The following is a 24,232-nucleotide window of genomic DNA, read 5'->3' as shown; positions in this document are numbered from 1 at the left end:
GATGCTCAGCTATTTGGGAAGGGATATTTCTAGCCACGTAGTGCAAGCCAGAGTTACCAGCCAATGATGTATTTATGGCCAATTCCACGTTTCTAGCAAGTTTGGGAAAACAAACAGCAACTGCATCAGAGAAATGCACTGTGCATTTGCTATTAACATCTCCATGCACTAGAATCATAAATGGCCTGGGTTGAAAAGGACCACAATGCTCATCTAGTTTTAACCCCCCTGCTATGCGCAGGGTCACCAACCAGCAGACCAGGCTGCCCAGAGCCACATCCAGCCTGGCCTTGAACGCCTCCAGGGATGGGGCATCCACAACCTCCTTGGGCAACCTGTTCCAGTGCATCGCCACCCTCTGTGTGAAAAACTTCCTCATGAGTTCCTAATGAGAAACCACACATGCAAAGATCTACAAACACTTCCTTAACAAGACCTCCAAGATCATCCAGTCCAACTACCAACCCATCCCCACCATGCCCACTGAGCCCATCCCTCAGTGCCACATCTCCAGGGTTTTGGAACGCATCCATGGACGATGACCTTCCCACCGCCCTGGGGGGGATACAGCCCACATCTCCACTTTTTGATCTGATGGGGGTTGTTTACAACACTCTCCAATTTCAGTGAAGTAATACTTCCACTTCTCGTGCATGCTTGAGGCCATGGATGCCTGTTACTTTGATTTGTGCCACACCATAATTGCAGCTGTCTACGATTCATGGTGAAAATTTTATATGCACGTCTGTACAGCTGCAGAGCACCATCATTTGTACAGTTCACCAAAGAGAAAAGGACAGGAAATGCATGCCAAGCGAAAAGCATTTGCATATTCTAGGGAAAGAAGCCTCCAGGGATGAGTTTGGAGACTTTTCCTGCATGGAAGCAAGGGTCATACTTCTATCTTACAGAAACTTCCTATAGCAGACTCATAAGTTATCTCGCTGTGACTCATAACTTGGTGAACGGGTTTCTAGTTTGCTCTCTTTGAGAACCTCATTACTTGAAGTGCATCACACCAGCAAATGAAGTCAGCGTGCAGCTTTATTTATTATTAGGCATTTGTTTTTCTTTACAGTGGCTGCCTTATAGCTGCCACAAATATGCAAACCAGCTGAATTAAAAATAGCACACTTTCCCAATCTCTCTGAGCCTTGGTGCTTTGTATGTTCTCCAGTACCTGGATTTTTCTGACTAATGAACGCTTCCAGTTGCTGGAAAATGTTGTATGCAATTAGTACTCCAATCTGCAGCCTCAAAGAAAGCTGTGTCTAGCAGCTGAGCATTCTGGAAGAGCCAGTGCTTGGCAGAAGAACTAAACATCTAAAAGATAAAAGGGAGATGTAAGCACACTCCCACTAAGGCCTGCTGCAGAATTTAATTGGCAAGGTTAGCAATAAAGAGACTGCAGGCAGAACCACAAAGGTTATGGCCCCAGTGCAAGTCACAAAGCAGAAACAAGTTACTGTTCCAAGGCTTAAATATCAAAGCTCACATTTGGTTCCTCATCTTGCACTTCCCATGCCAAACTGCACAAGTGTGTTCTGATCAAATAAGCCCACTCTTTTATTCTTCTGAGTCCAGCTTTCTCTCTTCAAGGAGAGATACAAATCACTCCATCCAACCTCTCTGCAACTCCATCCAACCTCTGCTTGCACTCATCCCGCAGCTGCTTCAGCTCTCTCTGTAGGCTGGCCTCTCTCATCCGCAGTTCTCTGATCACCTCTGTAGCACTGACAGCTGGAACGGGTTCCTCAGATACAGATCCACCAAAGCCTGTTTTGCTGGCAGAATGTTTGCTTCTAAACACCAGCCTGCATGAGCCGTGCATTTTAGTTCTGTTTGGAGCACCGTGGTTCATAAGATCTAGTAGTTTCAGCTCCACTGATTCCTCTATCTTTCCTAGTTTGGCAGAGAAGTCCTCTTTCTGCAGTTCTTCCTCTCTTGCTTTCACCTGTAGAGATTAAAAAAAAAAAGAGAAGAGTATGGTAAATTTCTGTGAACAGCTCCTCATACCAGGAAACAACAGAAAATGTCACGTTTGGACTGGGATGTACCAAAGAAACAGGAGCCAACTGAGAGTAAACTCAAGTGCACGGCAGCAAAAAGTGAATTAAGCTAACATGCTTTCTATCAGGTAGCAACAGAGACCAAAAAGCTGCCTGTGGTCATTTCTTGGCAGCTTCATAGCCCAGCACCCCCTGACCTGATGACTAACACACGAGGGCTCCGTGTTCTCCCTCACAACACAGAGCACGAAGGGAAACCCAGGAGAGTGACCTTCATCACCACCGTGTTCTCAGAACTGATTAACTGCTTCGTGACTAACAGCACTCATTCCATTTGCAAATGCCTTCTGTACTTGGCAACGTAAGAAAGGAGGGATGGCAACTGGAAGCTAGCAATTCCTTCATTCTCATTACGGGTAACAAGCAGTAAAACAAAAATAATGAAGCAGAGACAAAGAAGTATAGGCTAACAACAAAATGAATTACAGGCAGCACACTTGCACTGAAGATAGGCCCAATAAAACAAAGCTTTTCTTGTGACAGAGTAGTCTGGATAAAAGCAATTGTATATACTGGGATTTCTCCAAAGCGTTTTATTTAATGTTCACTAACAATTTGATTTGAAGAACTTGCAAGATGGTAATTGCCTTGCCAATTTCACAAGTGGATTAAACACGAATTCAGTGACTCATCTCAAAATGCAGTTGTCAGTGGGGAAACATAAGAAGAGGTTCCCTGCTGAGGCCTTCAGGGAAATGGTTCTTGGGCTAACGGCACATTACGTGGTGGCTGGTGGAGTTCAACACAAGCTGATGGCTGCAGAGCCGTGGGTGGAACTGGGAAGGGCACAGCCTGGCACTGGGCAGTTCACTGAGCGGCCCTCTCCCTGCCCCATTTTTCCACTGTTTTGCCTTCTCACAGCTCTATCAGCCATCTCTATCAGCCCCATCAACTTCTAAAAGCCCAGCAGAAATGCTCTGCTGCATTACCAAGCCCGAGCAGGTCTTGTGTGGTGTGGAAAGCACCAGGGCTGGGGCCACGAGCAGGCCCACATACCTGGCAGCAATGGGCAAGGCAGCCTCACAGCTTTCTGCGATGCCAGCCAGCTGCCAAATCAGCTCAGCTGAAAAACAGTGAAATTTCAAACAAAAAGGAAACAGAGTAGGATTCAAAGGCAGGTCACCCAATGACTCACAGCCCAGAAAACAAGCCTTATATTGTGCAACTTCAAGAGCTCCAGCTATTTCGCTCATGCAGAGACATAACTTGTTTTAGATCCTAAAAGTCAGAAAGACAGAGGTGAGAGACCAGACTTTGCTGACAAAGGAATAAGAAGATCAAATGGATGGAAACATGAACTAGATATTCAGCTTCAGAATAAGACATTGTTACCGACTGTGAGGATAATGAACCACGAAATGCTCCATTGCTGCTCCGAGGATGAATCCTTTGGCCAAAGCTCAGCTCAGGTCAGCTTGGCACTAATGACATCCCTTGCACTCCTCCCATCCCTGGCCAGGGGTGAAGCTGAACTCCTCCTCGGGGTTTTAAATCCACAGATCTGCATTAAGATATTGGTATCTCATGCTTTAGGGCTTTGACCAGTTCTCTGTAAGCTGGGGGATATTTGGTATCCCTGTGAAACTCCAGAGATCAGTCAGAGCCGAAGGCACTGCTAAACTCCACCGCTGACACCAGCGCAGCCAGGGCTTCATTCATTCATTCCAAGTCTTTTATCAGAATATCTTCATGTCTTTTGCAGCCAAGTAATTAATCCTCCCCAGAGTCTTCTGATGCATTATCCCTCCCCGCCCTCAACAAAGATCAAGAAAATCAATCAAGTCAGAAAAGAAAGAAGTTGCTCTGAATTTTTCCTAACTTGCTAAAGGCTTTATCGATGCAGAGCCATCTGTTAAAGGAGACCTCTGCTGATTAAAGCATTTGAATAGAGTTGAAGCAGAGAGAAGTCTATCTTTGCCCTTGTCCAAGAACCAAGGGTCTCTCTTAATCATAATCCCCGCTGAATCCCAGGGCACCTCTCACTGCTGGCTACAAGAGTATCTGCAGCTCGGTTCTCTAACAACAACTCAGAAGAAACAAAACAGAAAAAATAAATTCCATGTTATCTGCACTCCCCATTGCCAAAATTGAATTAAATAAACGGAAAGTGAAGTTTGCACAGAGCGGATTTACCACTGGAATGCAGGATGGGGAAAATCTGCAGTTACTCACACAGAACAAAATCACTACGCAAACAGAGTCCACAAAATGCTATTTATTTTTTTGCATTAAACTCAGGCAGAATGCTACTGGGGATGCATAAGGTATTGCTAATGAAACGTAGGTTTTTATACCAGCCAAAGGTGGAGAACGTTATTACCCATGGAGCAAGACACGAGACAGAAGAGCACACTCCTTTCAGCAGTAAGTGCACTGAGTTTTAACTCATTGCAGAAACAGCTGAGGTAGGAATTACTGTACTGAAGCAATAGCAGAGGTAAGGACAAGGACAGCAGCCAGGGAAACACAGCATCAGAAAGGCACTGCACATGCTGTCTTCTGTGAAGAGGACCAACATTTCCTGGAACAATGATGTTAGATGAATTTAGTAAGAAAATTTTCAACTAATGAATATGAAATAAGAGGACAAGTCTAGCAAAGTGCTATTCCCATCATATCAGGGCAATTTGGAGAGCCAGTTCAATTTATTCTTTGCATTGCTCTTCCTGGTAAAGGTAAATTCTGTAACCCCATACATCTTCACAAACTCTCTTTCTGCTCTTTGTAGATTTGAATAGCTAAAAATCTCTTGGGGTTGCCTTCCAGTAATGTTCTTTATTCTTCACATCCTGAAGACTTGTGAAAACACTCACTAACATCCCTCCTGCATGGTTAATTGATGCTCTTTAACAGCTTGCTGTCTCCCATTAGTCAGCACATAATGATTATTCCACACGGCAAAACAATCTCAGCAGACCACTTTATATTAAACAAACATATTGTAAAGGATTAGGAGCCTCAGCATTTCGTGCCTGCCCCTTCCTATCCCACAGCTCTGCCTTTTGGTCTCAATCTACCAGCTGGAATTCGAACTCCCCATTAGGTACACAGCACTGTCTGACAAGTGCTGTGCACCCGCATCAAATAAATACAACGATCAACGCTTCCACTTCTACAGAGCCAACCTCATCCCAAAGGGACCCGGTGCATTTTGAGAACAGCCACACTGAACTAAAGGGAATCAGCTGATAAGAAAGCAGCATCTTCCAGCTGACACATCCCCTGCTCTGGAGCCAGCACTGATTTGGTTAGCAGCTCACAACACTTCAGCACACCTGTAATTCCAACAAAGCACTTACACACACTTAAGAATCCACAGAAAAGTGCTGTCCCTCTGCATGTTTGAGGGTTGACAAAGCCTGCCATGTTTCCCACTTCCAAGACCACGTCTCACCTTGTGAGAGGTCTGCTTTCATCAGCTGCTCGAGACATGCAATCCATTTATCTTATCGCTGCTCAAAACTCAGCCCTAACTAATTGCTGTGGTTTCCCCAGCTCCCTCCTGTTTGCCTGCACCTTGCTGGTAATGAGCTTCCCAGAGTTGTGTCTCATTCTATGAGGCTCAAACATCCCTGAGAGACCACTCAGAGAGTTTTAACAGCTCGCTAATGAGAAGTGCAATGAAAATGATGCAAAAATTGTTCTTTTTCTGCTAAGCAGCAAGCTGGACATGAACACACTTGGACAGAACTTTGCCAAAATGCACAGCATCCCACAGAGATCTTGTGAAACCTCTAGGTAACCACACTGCATTATTTAAGTCCTTTCCAGTAATGACCTAACCGAAGTGGCAATCTTCCTCTAACCTCACGTGGCAACATGAAAGCAGCCTCACAAAGCAAAGGAACACACTGCCCAACTCAGTGATGCACCTGAAGGAAGATGCTTGTGCTTAGAGCCACAGGAACTAAGAGCAAAACCTCAGATCTCATCTTTTGGGCTGGGGAACAAAAGGAAATTAGGAGATGTGAATGGATGCAATATCCAAGCGACCAAGCCGTGCTGCTTTTGCTATCGGGGCAAAAATCATCTGATACTTTCACCCTACAAAGTTCAAACGTTTGCTGAAAAGCACCTACCCAAAAAAATCAGACCCCCAGTGTTCAATAAAGGCACTTGCTGCTTATACAGAAAGACAAGAATACAGTAAGAGCAGTCTGCAATAAGCTATTCTGGAAACACTACAGCACTGAGTAAAGCAGGTGCTTCACTACAGAAAAGCTCACCTTATTCTAATTTCCAATTCATATCTTAGAGCAACTTGCCCAAATGTAATTTCAAACCTCTAAGGAAGTCAGAGTTAGCACCACAGCTCTATAAAACTTGTCTCATTGAATTAAGCCTCTTTGTGATAAGCTTTCAAGGTTTTTAATTTTCTGCAGCAATTTCTATGACCTGAAGAATAACCAGTTAAAAGCTCTGGAAACCATCATTTTCTGTTTTAACAGCTGAACACTTCCCACACTGCCCTGCCTAAATGAGGTTCCCTTCTTCTTGCGTGATCCTTGATTGTACACACAGAGACACGATGTTCTTCTGAAATAGCCCATTTAATAGCAAGGCACGCATGCATTTACAGATTTAAAGCTAAAATGAAGTGCTTAAGTAGCCTAACCTTCTGCACAGCACAGGCTACGGTATCTCACCCAGTAATTTGGGCTGTGTTCTACTACATTTGGTAAGCTACGGGGTCTCCTTTAGAAATACACTTTTTTCTTAAACACAAGCTGCACTCGATCAAAACCCTACTCTATCACAATGTTATTTCAGCAGTAAAATACACTTATGGCTTAAAACGTGCATCTTTGTACTAAGTTCTGCCTCTGGGTCTGGTTATGCCATTTCTCACCTAAAATAAGTCTTGTGCCTCCAGAACGCCACTTCTGCCTGGGAACTTACAGAACATCATCCAGCAGCAACCTTGCCTTGGTTCAATTCCACTTCTCTAACCTCTCCAAAAGAGGGGCAGAATAATTCCTTTATTACCCCTCCCTTAATCCTATCCAGTTTTTCAATCACTTTGCAATTGTGACAGTGGTGTGAGGCCAACCCATTTCAACAAGCCCAGAATGGTCACCTATGTGTTGTTCTTCAAAGGATGACCAGTAGCAGACAGTACCACTTAGCTACCAATAATCCATATTGGATAATCCAAATAGGAGCCCATTGCCTCCTATTTCACAAAGGCAGAAAAACCATTTGTTTGCACATAACCCATACCTGAAGCTGTACACACGTAAGTATTTCTTTCTAAAAACCTCAAAGCTTTGGTTTAACAAACAGCTAGCAGCAACATTTCACCTTAATATAATTACTGATTTCTCACATTCATTATGAGTTCAGCAAGAAGAAACAGCTTAGGCCTCTGGAAATGAAGGAGAATAACCCAAAAGAGGGGATATCAAAGTAATATTAATGCGTGCATTATTTGTACCACAAACTACGAAGACATTTTAGAAGGGTTGTAAAGCTGAGCTACAGCAACTGACAGGAGATGTAATTATACAAGCAGCTGCATTCCAAATTTTGCCCGGATTTGCAATTTCCTGCAATTAGAGGGGAATGTATACATCTCCATCTTATGCATTTTAAGCAAGACATTCTCTATTCAAATGCTAGCTCCCAGGCACACCTATTGTCAGTGCAAAACAAATTGACAGGGAAGCCACAGCAGCAATGTACCTACTTTATCCAGCAACAGAAGGCCAGCTTTTAGCTGAGGGAGGAATCCTCTGGGAAGAAACTACAAATACAAGTTTAATATCACAGACATGCTTAGCTGCATTCAGTGAGAACAGCCATAAGAGTCTGGCCAGGCATTGCTGCTGCGTGCTTTCTTCCCCCCCACTATACACTCAGCAGTACAAAGCACTTCATAAGACTTCAGGACAGCATCCATGCTGTTCTCTAATAGAAAGCATTACGGTGGTGAGGAAGCAAAGCAACAAAAAGTTGTGTTTCTTACAGCGTAATCTCACACAGAGTAGTAACCAGACCCTGACCTTACATGAAGGCATACCACATTTCTGTTGATTTTTTTTTTTAATAAAGAGAATCCAGTCAGTCTGTATTTGGCATCACGTATCAAAATATCACACTGATAGGAGTCAGAAAAATCACACAAGCTTCAGAAAACAGAAAAGGACACCGGCCTAAGAGACCAGGAAAGGAACGCCAGGAAGATTTTCCAGAGTCTTTACAGGAAAATGCAAAGTAAACCTGCAAATATCAGCGTGGAACACAAAAGCACATAAGCGATAAGCGCAGTGCCTGTTTGCTGAGCCTGTGAATATCTATTGCACAGGAAAAAGCAAGAGGGAAATTAATCCTCTTAGGCCCCAAAGCAACCAAACGGTGAGGCTGCTGAGCGGAGTGCCCAAGGGCTGCGTGGGCAGCAGTGGGGTGGGATGGTTAAAGGACATACCTGAGGGCAGCAGCGAGGGGGCAGGGCTGAAAGCCTCTCACTAGGAGAACGTTTCCTGTTGTCTGGATATTTGCTGAACTATCTGTTCCTCGGGTTTTAGTAGGAGCAGCTTGCTTTGCCAGCCTTTAACTTCAGAGGAATACTGAACTCAAAAAGGGGATAACAGATAGGAATCAAAGACAAAATGTGATATTTGAAGCAACTCTGATGACAGAACCAGGCAGGAACAAATCCCCAAACATTAACTGGACTATTGAAACCTCTTCAGCTGCTTCTCGTAAGGTAGGCAACCCCCCCAGTATGGTCCCACTCTGCTGTGAAGGTGGGATGGCTCTACTTGCAGGTTTTCCATCAGTGACACAGGAAGATGAAGTTCAGACTTGCAAAAATCCCACATGGCACAGAGCTCTCAGTGTGCAAGGGGAGTAATTTCTGCCTCCAAATTCTAAGTCCTTAGAACTTACAATAACCAGAAAAATCCCATCTAGCAGACTAGCCTTTTATTTCTTCCTAATTAGTTTTATCTTTACACTATTTAAATCTTTGAATTCAATTAAAAGATCACAGAAATGCATATAGTAACACGCAGATGAAAAAGTACTAAATGAAAACCACAGTACGTCAGTTTCAGTAATTCAGACACTTGCAAAAAGGCTGCGGAGCTTCTCTGAGGGAAGACTGACAGCGACAAATTACAGAGGAAGGCAGCAGACAAGTATTGCTTCATGTAATAAATTGCTCACTTATTTTTCAATTTGTTCTTCCCAATTTTTATCTCGGGCAGCAGACAAACACTGCTGATAGGAGATACCTTCTCAGATGTAGGTGACTTGCTGGACTTGGAGGGCTCCAGTGCTACATGAGAAGAGCTGCATCACACTGTCCAGCACGAAAGCAGCCACGCCAGGACACAGAGCTCCTTGGACTTGTGCTCTCTGAACAAGCCAAGCTCACTCCAGCAACCCAACACAACAGTGGCACGAGGCAAATGAGCGCCAACCCTCAGGTGGAGGTCTGTCAGCATAAAACATCTGCAGAGCTTCAGTGAAAAAGCTTTGGAAAGCCATTGCTCCAAAAACTTGTTCAGCTAAAGGAGTTTCTCTTACAGCTTTGCTGGTGAGAAGTGGCTGCAGTGGGCATAAAGCTGCCTGAATGGCCATCGTGATGCTGGCAGGAGGAATAGGGTGAGCTCTTCAGCTACAGCCTGCAAAGGGAAAAGTCTGACATCTCTCACAGCTTGGAGAGAGCCGACGAGACGAACAGCTAGAAGTAGTGAGTTCTGAACTCAGAAGTGCACTGAAGCCTTATTTAGATGCATTTCTGTCTAGGAAGAAGAGATCTGAACAATATTAAATTACAGATTTACTTTTATGTCAGCTCTTCTACAAGCACAAGGGACAGACACAGAAATGAATTAGATACTTTTTTCTCTTATGATCAAGTACCCTTGATTTCAGGGCAGACAGCTGGGAGGACGAGGCCAAGGTTTTAAGAAAAAAAGAAACTCACAGTTAAGCATCAATACAAACAGCCCTTTCCCCAAAAGCACCAAGCTCCTATCAACTCATTTGAAAACCAAGCAGTGCTGTGAAATATGCAACTTACAGCTTCTGCCCGTGGAGGAAGAACTCATCCTGATGGTCTGCCTTGAGCTGTAAAAAGCAATCCAGATACCTTCTGGAAGTTACTGTCCCAAAAACCCACTCGGAAAAGCTCAGTAAAACACACTAAGAGAGCTCCAGGTAGAGCTGCCCTAAAATACAGCCACCAGCTGCAGTGTTTAAGATGGTTTCCATCAGGCAGGAAAATGCCCCCAAGATGCAGCCCTGGCAGAGGAGGATGCATCACCATGGCTCACCTTGCACCAGACAGCCACAGCTCCAGAAACCCAGCAGCTTGGTGGCCACAGGGACCCTAAATCCCTGCCCATCAGCCCTATAGCTTTTCACATTCAGTAGATAAAGTCAGTGCTGGGAGCCACCATCTCACACACATTGCACATCTGAACCCTGTAGGCATTCCCAATTTTTGTCCATGTTTGATGTGCTTTTCAGTGTGAAAACATAAGTGCTACACTTATTTCTTAAAAAACGCACTAAAACATTTACAGTGGCTACAAAACACATTCTCTCGTTGGGATGCGTTTTTTTACAGTTTATTGTTAAATAAAGCTCATCTAAAATTTATTGGAGCATAATTCTTCAGCTGCATTTACTGCATGTTTCACTGCCGTGCTCGGTATCCAACACGTCAGTAAATAACACAAGTAAAATATTAACACTGGTTATCGATTATGCCTTAACCGATCCTGTCACCTGAGCACAAATTCTGCATTTTGGGTAAGGAAGGGAAAATTGCATCTTTTGGGAAACAAAATTCCACTCTTCAAACCCCAGAGTTCCGCACGCAGAACAGGAGACAGCACTTCAGTTTTTAATGCTCCTGCCTTCCCTATTGAGCTGGAGTCCTTTAGAATATATAAGCCCCATGAAAAATGTCAGGCGGGATAATTTACTTTCAGTTCCAGTTTTTGTGCCTTTGAAATCAGTTTGCTGATTTAGCAACTGCTACGGAGTCTTTCTCACACGGTTCAGCATTCATTCAGCAATCTGCACAGCAAGTTACATCTGCAAACAAAGAATAAATACTTATCTTCGTCGTCTGTTTGTGTGCTGCAAGCTTAGCATTGACTATTCAAATCTGAGTAATGGGCTGAAGTTCTCAGAAGTGAACAAGATTTTAAAAACCTCCCAGCTCTGTTCACGTGCAGGAACTTTCCCCATGCTTTTACTTGAGCCAGGCTAACTGAGAGCTTTGGGTCTAATGCAAACATCAGATCCTGCTGTGGAGAATAGAGATGCACAGAGACGGCTTCTTTCTTCCTCCCTCCAGCACAGGGCAGAGCTCAGTGCCTCCTGGAGCTGTCACCTGGGTCTCACCCAGCATCCATGGGCACTTACCAAAAGAAAGCAGCCTGATCCATTAGGAAATCTGATAAAAAAGCCTGACAAAGCAACACAACAAGAAGCATAAGTAAAAAAGAGAACACACACATGAACACAGAATCATATGAGTTGGAAGGGACCCCTAAAGGACATCTGGTCCAACTCCCTTGCAATCCATCAAGTGCTCAGAGTCCCATCCAGCCTTGAATGTCTCCAGAGATGGGAAGCCCACCACCTCTCTGGGCAACCTGTGACAGTGCCTCACTGCCTTTATTGTAAAAACCTTCTTCCTTACATCCAATCTAAATCTCCCCTCCGTTAGTTTGAATCCATTTCCCTCGTCCTGTTTCACAGACCCTGCTGAGGATTCTGCCCCTTCCCCTCCTATAACCCCCCTGTAGTTCCTGACAGGCTGCTCTCAGGTCTCCCCAGAGCCTTCTCCTCTCCATGCTGAACAGCCCCAGCTCTCTCAGCCTGTCCTCATAGGGGAAGCGTTCCATCCCTTAAACATCTTACTCCCTACTGCTTACAGCAGGTCTATGCTTTCTAATAACCTAAATCTGCTAATACCTTGGCAGCTCCATCAGCAGCAAATGTAATCCTATGTTTAACGAAATACAAACTACACATAAAAGCCATTAGCCCCGTCCCTCCTCGCCACCCTCCCGGCCATGTCCTCCACTGCTCCCTTTGATGGATGCTTCTGTTGATCTCTCTGGGTTTCCTCCCCTACGCAGGCATCTGGGCCCAGCCAACCATACACTTCCAAAAGCTGCTCTTGTGGCCCTGCTAGTTTTTCAATTCCTTTTTGCATGAAAAGCTCCACTGACAGCTGCTCGATGCTCCAGATGGAGGTTTTCAAAGTGGAACACAACAACACTCTGGGACCGGGGCAGGGAATATGCTGACTGCTCCCAACCATCCCCAGCACTCCTCCGCTTCCTGCATCCCCACAGCCTGGGTAATTATTAACCACTCGCTGCACTGATATCTTCATATTATCAGAAAGCCCAGAGAATGAGAATAAACAGCAAAAATAGACAAGATGAAACGGGAACAATTTGCTTTCAAAGAGAAAAAGAGCTCTTGACAAAGCTTCAGAGTGCTTTCCACCAAGAGCTCAGCTGCTGCTCTGCCACAAGCCTGTGCTTCAGACTGCAGCAAACATGGGCCTGCATTGGGGAACACACTGGGCACACACTGGGCCCTACCAGCCATGCAGAGGGGCAGGAAAATGTTATTTCTGCTTCCCCATCCATGCACAGGCACTGCCCATGCCTTGGTTTTCATGTAGGTTAGGCCTCACCGTGCAGTGGCAGCAGGGCCACAGCCCCTCCATTAGCTCCCAGTGCTCTGTGCTCAGGCACGGACAGCCCAGCGTAGTAACTGGAACTTCTGGACAGGGCTCAAACATGGAGGGAGCACATTCAAGCTCAGTTTGATGGCTCTGACTCTCTCTCAGCCATGCTTCAGAGATGCATATATGAGCAAGCTCCATCACACCATCACCTGAAAGGAGTCTAGCTTGTTTTTATACCCTAGCAAATACCACGAGCCCATATTACAATATCACAATCTCCAACAGAAGCTCAGTAGCAGGTAAGCATTTATGTGATTGAAACTGAGGAGGATCCTCATTTGGAGTCACCCTGTGCTCCAGCTCCTGGATACAGAACGTTCAACCTGAAATCAAGATGCCCCTCAATCAGAGGAATAGACAATAAATATTTTAAATATTTAGAAAGGAGCAAACAAACAAACATGATCTATTTTCAAATTCGGAGATGACTTCTTTTTCAGTTACATTTTTCTTCAAGCAGAGAAACATTTCTAAAGCTTAACCACCAAAATGTCATCCAAGAAGAAGTGATTATTTACCCAGGGCTGAATGGAAAAGAATAGAGCTGAACAGAAAAGAGCAGAGCTAACTATAAGAAAGTCACATATTCAGATCACACCTCTGCCCATACAGGTATGTCTTACGCCTGTTCTCCTCCAAGATACCAAACACAATTCTGCCTGCAGATGGGTATCAGTTAAAATGTCATATTAATCAGGGTTTCACGAATCATCCAAATCCCATAGCAACATTCAGTTATCTTCAGTCAGTGCCCTTGAAAGGGAAATAGTTTCAGGGTCGTTCCAAGCACAAAACTGGAAGAAAAAAAAAGAAGAGCTGGGAGCAGGCAGAGATAAACAAAAGAAAATGCTTTCCTGAGGAAAATAACTTACTTAATTTTAAAAGATTAAAGATGGATAGTTTTCTCTACCAGAATCACGCAGCACAGATTATTAGTCTTATAAAAGCCAGATATCTTGCCTTGATAGCACATCCTGAATAAAGAGCAGTTGTGTTTGGTGCTGCAAACCAGACACTGCGGCATAGCATAGCTCTGACATTAACACACCTGAAATACCTCTACCTTGTCCTAAATTCATCGGTCAATCACAGATTCAGGTTTCAAGCCCAAACCAGTCACACAGCAGGTCCAGCTCCTCTTCAGCCATCCCTGATCTTTGTATTTGAAAATTCCTATCTCGCTGTAGTCTTTCCATCTTTATGCTAGAGACCCCTCAAAGCCCACCTCACCCAGCAGCCTGTCTGGAACACAGCTCAGCAGCAAGTAGCAAGAGAAGTTCAGCACTAGACAAATACATAGCCATACTTCACTGGAAGACACAACTTTCTAAACTTCAGCAGTTTTGGGCTGAAGGGCTTCCTTGGCAGAGAACATTTTTCATATTTATTGCTTAACAACAGATTTTTTTCTTCATGAACTTGCCCAGTCGTGAGGATGAAGGAGCAGCAGAACAGTACAATTGTTTGCTCCTGCTCCAACGTGATATTTCCCTTCATTGCCTCTTACAGAGCAAGGAGCCCTAAACCAGCTGAATGTTCCTTGTACAGAAAGCCCTTTCAAAGCTTGGGTCATCATCACTTCCCCTTTCTATGCCTTTCCAGCTCACTCACGTCTTTCTTTTAGCTCAGACAACAACCAGAACTGCACACGGTGTGCCAGAAACCAATAGAAATATTTTAAATTTCAATTTCTTCTGCCTTGCTTACAATTCTTAGGATTTACTATTTACTACTTGCGACCACTGACATTTTCACAGAACTACTACTATAACCCCAAGAACTCATTCACACAACACGAAGGCCAGATCACAAAAACAGGCATAAAATTATGATTTTCCTTCAGATGCATTTTTATCACATTTATCTCCCATCCTATTTTATCTGACATTTTATCACTTAATTATTCAGTACCACAAAAGTACTGGAGATCTCACTGTAGCCTTCCAGTACTTGAAGGGAGCTTAAAAGCAGGAGGGGATTGACTTTTTACAGTCTGATAGTGATAGGACATGGAGGAATGGCTTTAAGCCAAAAGATTTAACTAAAAGATTCAGGTTAGATGCTAGGCAGAGATTTTTTTACTCAGAAAGTGGTGAGGCACTGGCACAGGCTGCCCAGAGAGGTGTGGATGCCCCATCTTGGGGGTGTTCAAGGCCAGGTTGGATGGGATTCTGGGCAGCTTGATCTGGTGGTTGGCAATCCTGCCCATGGGGCTAGGAAGTGGATGATCTTTAAGGTCCCCTCCAACCTAAGCCATTCTATCATTCTAAGAGGATCCTTGATCCTTTCCTGCCATCCTTTGTGCGTGCTCCCAGTGATTGAGTTTCTTTCACTTGTGCCTATTGCTCTTCACCTCCCTGTGCAAACTGATCACAGACGCCTGCTCTCCTCTTACTGCTGCGTTTGCTCAAGGGTCAGAGGAAACACATTTACATGGGCAGATTATTTTGGTTGAGAATCCTTTCAGGAACCTTATCCAATACCATTTCTAAATGCAAGTGGGTCACGCCAACCCAACCTCCCTTGCCCACGCGCTCAGTGGTCCCCTCTCCAAGAGCTCCAGCAGATTTTTTAGATTTGTGATTCCTCTCTTTAAAAACTGTGGCTGTCTCTTCCCCAGAATATCACATCTAATCACATGTCCTCAGTTCTTTGGAATAGTTTCTACTCAATTGCCTGGCACAGAGACCAGGCGCATTGCTAACAACCAACATAATTACTTGGTGGATTATCACGGTTCTCATGAAGTACAACACAGTGGGCACAGCAGCTATAATAAAACTTACTGTCCCTCATATGGACATGCTTGTGAGAGCCAAGATAATTTCCAGATGCCTCACTATCACAAGATACAAAGTTAGAGATAATGACCACTTTAGCTACCGCTGTAACTTCTCTTTGTTTGACTAAAAAAAGAATATAGAAGGAAAGATGTGATAAGCTTATTTCTCCAGTGAAAGGACTGAAGGGGACACAACTGATAGAGCAGCCTGCACTCAGCGAGCATCTGGGCTGGGGGAAAGAAGGCAGACTGCAGGCAGAAAGCATCACGTAGGCAGCTTGGCTGACAGAAAGAAGGGTTGATTTAAAGAGGATTAATGGAGAGTCATCTGACCTCCAGGCTTTCCAAAATGCTGTCACGTAGCAGCATTACGAAACAATTCTGTTCTGGGGGATGCAGAAGAGGAAGCACTTGCGATAAACTATCCTTTTAACAACACACCAAGACACACTCCATTTGTTTCCCACAGTTATGCACTCAAATGACATTCTATGAATCTCAGAAACAGTGGAACTTGACCAAACATCATTCAAAAACAATCAGTGCATCTATTTCAATGCACTGTGCAGCATTCATCAGTTAACATTATTGGACTTCATCTCCAAATTAAAGCACAAAAAGTTAGTGTGATTACTACATCATATTTAACAGGCACATATAATGTTATACATAAAAGGAGTCAGAGCATATTGGAAATCACACAGTGGGAAGTTTACTTTTTAATTTCAAAGTCTGAGCTGTCCTGCAATATTCTTCTGTTTTGCCATAAAAGCATCTAAGCCACACCACAGCAGAGACCTGCATGACCAGCACCCCATCTGACTGTGACTGACAGCAAGTGCCTGGAGAAGACTGCAAGATCAAAGGAAATATATTGGAGATACTTCAGAATATTCTCTCACCCTGCAACGATTTTTATCCCACAACTTGCCAAGCTTATAATTTGCATTTGTGTATTGGATAATTTTTGGTGGATTTCCTCTTCAAAGAACGTAGCTAACAGATTCTGAACTCACTTATGCTGCTAATATCCCCAGTGCCCCATGGAGGAATTGCACACTTGGTATGAAGCAGCAGCACCTCATGCCTGCCCCTATCCAACCAAGCCCAACTGGCTCCTTATCCTTGCAGTGGAAGAGAGTGATCCAGTTTTTCTCTGTACATTTTTTCCCATGCCAAGAAAAAGAGTTCCTTTGAACTCTTGAGCAAATATCTGTCACCTTTCATTCTGGCAGTTGATCTGTAATCCCAACTACCCACACTTCAAACTAAAAAAAAACAAAAGTTAACAATTCTGAGTTAATATGGATTCAAAACAGCGACACGGAGAGTTTTATTAGTTCTACCTGACCCAACTATTCCTTTCACTTCTTTCCCATTAACTGGTTTCATAGATTTTCTGAATCCTTTCCCCTTTATGACTGTAAAAAAAATGCTACTTTCTATGTCTGCATCTTCATCGCATGCTAATATTCGGATTCATCTCCCAAATCTACATTAACAGCTCTTTTATTTATGCCCCAATGCCCCTCTGGGTGCTTCTCTGTGCCCCCCCATCTCTATGCCAGTGAACACCATGTACATTTCCTTCCTATCACCTGCCTTCCTCCTCAGCCAACCTCCCACACCCAGTCTGTTCTTGCACCAAAACTTGCACTCCGTTCCTTCTCTCACTTCACAGGTTTCAAACCCTCCTTATTCCTTTCACCATCAGGCATTTCAAAGACTAACTCAGTGAAAGAAGACAAGTTCTGGCTTCTCACATCCTCCTTTCCCTGCGAATACCTAACTTGTATTTTTCTTGCTGCAACCATTACAGATGCTTTCAGCCTGCTGCCTCTGTCCCCTCCAGAGGCTGCCACAATTTCCTCCTCTTCTCATTGTCTTCTCTGTAACCCCTTATCCTTTGATGCCTTCACTTCCAAATGCAAGAACACTTACTTTGTTTTCAGCACACTGCCTCTCTGGGACACCTGCTTACTTTGTGTTTGAAAGAGCACCTGGCATGCTGTGGGCATAAACAGACAAGCAATTGTAGGTTGACACAGAGCACCAACAGGGATGCTGCCCTGAGACGGGACACAGCGAGAGAGCTGAAAAATAAAGGATATGAGAAGTTGCTTCCCATCGCAGCGGCTGCCCCAGAGCTCACCTTCTGACACCAGGCAGACCTTCGGCGTGCTACCAGCTTGTTCAGCTGGCTCTGCAGAGCTGTCATCTCCGCAGACAACCTGTCGATTTGTGCAGTCGTGCTTTCAGCCCAGGGGCAGCACGTGGCCCCCTCCTGCAGTCTGCTGGTCTCCACAGGAGCGTCCTGCATAGAGTGCATGCTTCCCTCCTCAGCCATGTTATCCAACACGGTTTCCTAAAAATAAAAACAATAGAAGTTTCTTTTTGGCAGGTCCTAAAATGTCCTAAAATGCTTTCCCTCCTCCTCAGTAGCCCATGGCTAGGAATGTACTGCTGCTGTCTCAGAGTACAGTTCTGCACTTCCACAGCTATTTTAAGAGAACCTCTTTACTTCACTCTAATGTAAGTTAATAGAAGACTTACACTGCTAACTTAGCTCATTTTAGAAAGATCTGCATGCTGTGAGCTGCTCTCCACTGCTATTACTGAAGCATAAAGTCACACTTTGAGATAACAACAACCAGTACTGCAGAAGCAATATGTAAGCCCTTTCCCCTTCAATTCTACTTGCATGGCTTTTTGTAACACAGTGATGACCAGGACAAGCACTGTGCTTGCACTGCCCATCAGCTGTGTGCCACAGCAAGCTGTGACATCCACACCCTATCCGTGTCTACATTCAGCTCTCCAAGCCAAGGAACTCCGTGAGATCCCTGCTGCGGGCTGGCCAGCTCCATCAGTTCTGCTTGGCCCCAACCATTCCACTGGCTATAAAATGATTTGTGCAGCTGCCTTCAGAAGTAGCAATCTTTATTTGAAACTCAAAAAAAACCCCAACCAAATAAGATTAGAGTCCTTGAAACTTATGTACCTCTACAACATAGTGCATAAATTACAAAGAAACAGTCTCCGCGCCACAACAGGATAACTAAGAGACCCAGCCCTCCTCACTCAGGATATTAAATATTTATTCCCATTTTGCTATCATGAAAACATCAAGCAGGAGAGATCATAATCTCTTTTAAGGACATGAGTAGCATTCAAAATTACCTTTCAAAATTGGAGAAGCAATCTGAAAACAGCAAGAGCAAATTCAGCAGTCATGCAGCATGGTCAATATGTGGGCAAGGCAAAAACATAGGTGTAATTACTGGCTCAGCAGCAGCACTGCTGGTAGAGATGCCATAAAATCACCCGTCACCAATGTCATCCTGATAAATGCAAGCACCAGCTTAGAAAGCATAAACACAAGTCTCTGTGATAGAGGAGAGCTGACCGTAACGCTGATGTACGGGTGAGGCACCTGAAGTTAAACACAGACAAATGGGATAGAAAATCCCGTACTGGAGCAGCAACAGCCATCAGAAGTTGAAGGAATGGCCTACAAGGAGGCATTATGAGAACCAATTTTGTTTAGCCTAGAAACAGGAACTGGGAAGGCAGTGACATGCTAACAGCCTTCACTTTAATAGAAGGTTGCTGTAGAGAGGATGAGAATAATTTTTCTCTCTCGCTGTCTTTTTTCTATGCAGGTAGGCACAAAACTTTGGCTTTCTTCGCAGCAAGAGGTTTTTAGGCTGATATGAGGAAAAGCCTTGCAAAAGAGCCATGAATGGCAAATGAAACCCTGAAAACCCTCTCCTTTCTAAGCCAGCAGCAGCTCTGCAAGATGTCACCAACAACTGACAGCCTGACAATCTGCACAGCAGTAACACTAAGCTTTTTTTTTTCCTTTTAAATTTGAAATTTATTAAATGAGAGAATTTTAGAGCAAAATTACTGCAGCCACTCCTGTCGCTGCAGTCAAGCCATGCTCTGGTCTAAGACTACTGCTCTGCCTTGCTGTGAATGTCACATCTCAGACCCAGCATCCTCACCCTTGCCAGCCAGGGTGCTGTAACACAGCCCAACAGCAAGAGCAGTGCCTGAGGGCTCCCATACAACCCATAGGGCAATAATGAAGCCCCTGCTGCCTTCACGGAGTCTGCTTCACCTCTTTCTGCTCAACTCTCTGCATCCAGTGTAGCAGATAAGTGCACAGAAGAAAATAGACGGCAGAACAGCAAAAGATATGAAGAAAAGGCATTAAAACAGTGGAAAGCAGGAGGGAAGGGTGTCGGGATAGTAACGGAGAGCAGGGCTGTACCTTAGCACAGGGATGGGTGCAAGGCAGAGCCACACATCCCCATAAGCATCACAAGTAGTCATTTCTACAACTAAAAGCAATTGATTTCAATGAGTGAGGAAGTATCATTAACAGCAAACTCTAGAAAACTGGCTAGCACCTATATTTAGCAGAAATGTCTGCTTTATCAACTCTGAAAAGTTGTGGGCTTTTTGGTTGTGTGTTTTTTTGTTTTTTTTTAATAATAATGTTAAAATCATCTGACAACCCAGAACCTAAGACAGTATGGAAGAAAATTCTCTTGACACTTTGCTGCACTTGTTAAAAAAAGAGAAAAAAAAAAAAGAAGCAAGCATGCAAAGATGTGGAGATACTAAATAGCTGTCTTCCTACAGAAACATGCAAGTTCAGCTGCTGAATCAGGCAAAGATAAGTGCAAGAGACGTTCCAATTTCAGAGCCTAGCTGGTGGATCCCTATAAAGGCTGGGGAGCCCAGTCAGGCATTCAGTCAGACATTTTCCATTTGCAAATGCTGAGGGATACATTCATAGATTGTGGGCGAATCTTTCAGAATTAGTATAAAATTGCCCATGCTCTACCGCATCCCAGAGTCCATCCGCACACAAGCAGACAAGCTGAGTTTGCCCACATTGTAAGTGCACACAAAAATCAGAGCATGGGGCAAGGGCAGTGGAAATACACTGCCAGAAATAATGGCAAATAAGCTCGTAATCTGATGGCCAGTGAACATATCCTATAAAGGTAAGAGTAAGGAAACTGAGCAATGCATCCAATACAGACACTCGAAGATGGAAGGCTGCAGAGCAGACGTGCCCATCAATACAAGAGCGTTCAGTAATCAGCACAGGGGAGCTTCATCAGGAATACATTACTAACATTCTCTACAAGCATCAGGAGGGCAGTAATTATGCAAGAATCATTCTGGCCATCAGATCAGCAAGAGAAAATACAGGTAAAAATGGAAAGAGGATACTTCTGTATCTTCAAAGCACATCTCATCCTCATACAACCCATGGGATATAGGTATATGGGAACACAACATCAACATTCTGCTGAACAAAGCCACTGCCACATTCAATTCATTAAATAAAGACGTGCTGGCTGGGTTTTTTGCAAGTATTTATTTAGGACTGAATTCCAGAAAGCACACAAGCACTAACCACCACAGTACTCCCCACACTGTAACGTGGTTGAGGTGGCTACACCAAAATGCCATAGCACTTGCCCTTCCATTTTGCCAGCATGACTTTGGAGATAGGCTTATCCTAGAGCTGAAGCTTTGCAATTATAAGATGGTAGATGAGTAATCAAAAGCTATTACGTAACTAGTGGCAATCCAAATGGCTCTGCAATGGGAGTATTCAAGACAGGTGAGGTAATTTTACACTCCTCTGCCTGGTTTTTAGTGTAGAACGACGCATGTGGGCAATTAATAGTCAGCTCACTGACTCCCAAAATTTTGTAAACTCATGCAGCTAATGAAGTGCTCTGAAGAATTATTTTCAGCAATTGTAAATGGACAGAAGTTGCAGAGAGAAGTGAGATGGATGCTGCCGTTTACACTCACTTGAGAAATCCAAAGATGCACACAGAAAGGCTTATTGATTTTCTTATGATCATTCAACACAGTTCAAGGGGAAATTGCCAATTTCAACACACTATTTGGCTGGGAAAAAATGAAGTTGTTTTCAGTATCAGCTGCTTGCAAATTTAGTTGCTCTCAAGTCTGCAATAAAGCTTAGAGTCCCTCTTCTGCAAACCCATTTAATTTTAACGAAATGTATGACTGTTATGTTTAAAAACATTAAAGAGATGAAGATCAAGCATTTTCATTTGTATTAACTTTATGGAGCTCTGCTACTCTGCCCTGCAATTCCTCAGCTTAGCTGGTAGGACTCACAGTCTTACTGAAGAAAACTGAGGGATGAAGAAGAACTAAGAACACATTGCTCTCTTTACCAAACTCTTTTTCCTTTTCTGAAGTGCTGTTTAACAGATGTCTCACAGCATTTTTGTAGCAAAGAGCCTTTGTAAGTGGTCAGCTATTGGTTAGAGTCAAGAAAGTTGCATCCTTTAAAATTACTTTAATTACCATCCACTGCCAGTAAACCGCTTCCAGTTGCTTCCACTCCAGAAAGGCTTCGAGTTGCATGGTTTCCAACTCCAGATGCTGTAACAGCTGGATAAAAGGAAACAAAGGAAAGAAAATCAGGTAACGGTACTCATTTGTGAACTAAATGAAACATGCATTTGGTATGCATTACAACAACAGAACTCCACGGGCATTAACGATGCATGGGACAACGCTGTGTTATTTTATAGGACCACTGTAAAACCAGCTGTGCAAACACGATGTGAACACAAATTGTGATACATTCAGATCTAGATGCACGCCCGTCTTCAAATCTTCTGTGCTTCATGACTACCAATATCAACTGTTTCTCCAGCAACATTTTTTCTTCTTCCAAGAACATTCTGTTCTTCTATTCACTCATTTATCAAAGCTGCAAAGTTTAATCAGGCCGTGTACAGCATGGCTGTCCCAGCTAAAGCTTACACAGTCGGCCCTTTAGTAGAACTCCTCATATGCAATAATAACACCAATTTGACACCAACAGCAAGGTTTTAAAAAGACATGTGTACCTGTATGCTGTCTCAAACAGGATGATCAGGATGAAATCAGTAACAGCTATACCTACTTTCTATAGACAACTAATCTGCCAGCTTTGTTGGGGTTAGTTACGACCTACATACCACGTAATTGAGGTAACTGTAAAGCATCAGTTGGCTTTGCAATTTTATTCTGCAGATATAAATTGAAGACAAAGAAATCAGAGAAGGGAATGCACTTTCAAAAGTTATTGCTGGAAATTATGAGCAGTTTGCTCTAAAAAACTGCTGATCCAAAATACAATTGCTACACATTTGTTTGCACAGCTGACACTTGGCATCACTGACTGCCAGTTTCAGGATCAGCTGCTTACGTGGAAGAATGGTCTCCTCCTTTTCTCTGCTCATAGATATATCCACAGCACAAACAGCTTAACTCAGGGGATCTCATGCTGGCAATAAAACTCAGGTAAAAAGTTGATTAAATATTCCAGCAATAGCTAATGTTACCTGATTTTGAAGTAGCTTTGTAATGTGGCCCTAAGTTGCATGTGGTTGCCATCCAAGCAAGTCTTGTGACAGCTAAAGAGGACTGAGGGCTGGAATAGGGAATTTTTCATTTTAAGTCTTAAAAAAATAGGAAAAATTTAGGAAAAAAAGTCATTTGCTTTTTTTTTGCTTCCATTTTGCTTTGCTTTTCCACTAGACCTGAGATGATATGATTCTGGAGACAATCAGTTGGAGCTAACAGACCTTAGTAGCAATCACAGCCTTCTGAGCAGTCTCAGAATCCAGGATTTTTGCATGTTTGTTTTCCAAGCTGTGCCATTAGTGATGCTACTCTTGAACTGGAAAGTTCCATTTGATTCACCTACTGTCACATCCTCACTTTTCACTGAGGTGCTACTATCCTCAGAAATACCAGGCCATAAATCTGGATCCAGATGCCCTGCTCATCCTCCAGGGTGGTTTATCCAACATTTCATTATCTACCTCTGGGACTTACACACACCGCTCCTGGATGGCAATCACAGAATCATAGAATGGTTTGGGTTGGAAGACCATCGAGTTCCAACCCCCTGCTATAGGCAGGGACACCTCCTTCTAGACCAGGTTGCTCACAGCCCAACCAGCCTAGCCTTGAATGCTCCCAGGAAAGGGGCATCCACAGCCTCACTGGGCAATGTCCTGTGCCATCCTTCATGCAGGTCTTATAAGACTCAGATGTCACTGCGGCACAGAGAATAAAAGCAAAAACTAAAATTGTACAAATATCCTTGAAGTACCTTAGCAAACAATATAAAAACAAGTAATGTTCAGGGTGGGAGGTTTAACGGACAGCATGCCATTAGTTTTACCAGAAGGACAGACTCCACGCGACCCAGGTTTTCACTCAGATACCACACTGAGCAAATGAACCCCTCACACTCATTCCCCAACTTCAACCATCACCAGAGCTTCTTGTGAGCATTTACCATTCCTTAATCAAAATCACGCATTTTGCAAATTTGAGGTCAACAGCACGCATTTTCTCAGCACCAATAACAGCTTGCCTGGAGATGCACTGCTTGGATGAGGCCGTGGGCAGCCTGGTGCAGTATTAGATGGGGAGGTTGGTGGCCCTGCATGTGGCAGGGGGGTTGGAGATTCGTGATCCTTGAGGTCCCTTCCAACCCGGGCCATTCTGTCATTCTGTGAAGAGCAATTCCACTCCTGCTGCTCCACATCCATCTCAAAATGCAAGACGAGTCTGTGAGCTGCAGCT

At 43.8% G+C, this 24,232-nt stretch overlaps 1 protein-coding gene across 15 annotated transcripts in view; it reads right to left on the bottom strand.

The window, feature by feature from the left end:
• Nucleotides 1–1,026: 1,026 nt before the first annotated feature.
• The window catches only part of TEDC1 (tubulin epsilon and delta complex 1), a 39,101-nt gene continuing 15,895 nt past the window's right edge, over nt 1,027–24,232 (bottom strand). For 14 of the 15 annotated variants that reach the window (XM_031554799.1, XM_031554805.1, XM_031554800.1 and 11 more), the window contains 3 exons: nt 21,941–22,036; nt 17,733–17,945; nt 1,027–1,954 (listed from right to left, as the gene is read on the bottom strand). In XM_031554799.1, coding sequence (XP_031410659.1) covers nt 1,595–1,954; nt 17,733–17,945; nt 21,941–22,036 — 669 coding nt within the window. In that variant the 3' untranslated portion in view covers nt 1,027–1,594. The remainder of the gene's footprint in view (nt 1,955–17,732; nt 17,946–21,940; nt 22,037–24,232) is intronic. The other variant, XM_019618551.1, reaches the window with a different exon arrangement.

The sequence above is a fragment of the Meleagris gallopavo genome, chromosome 10 (genome assembly GCF_000146605.3).
Source record: "Meleagris gallopavo isolate NT-WF06-2002-E0010 breed Aviagen turkey brand Nicholas breeding stock chromosome 10, Turkey_5.1, whole genome shotgun sequence".
Classification (NCBI taxonomy): domain Eukaryota; kingdom Metazoa; phylum Chordata; class Aves; order Galliformes; family Phasianidae; genus Meleagris; species Meleagris gallopavo.
The sequence above is the reverse complement of the archived record's forward strand: the minus strand, read 5'-3'. Positions and strand labels throughout refer to the sequence as shown.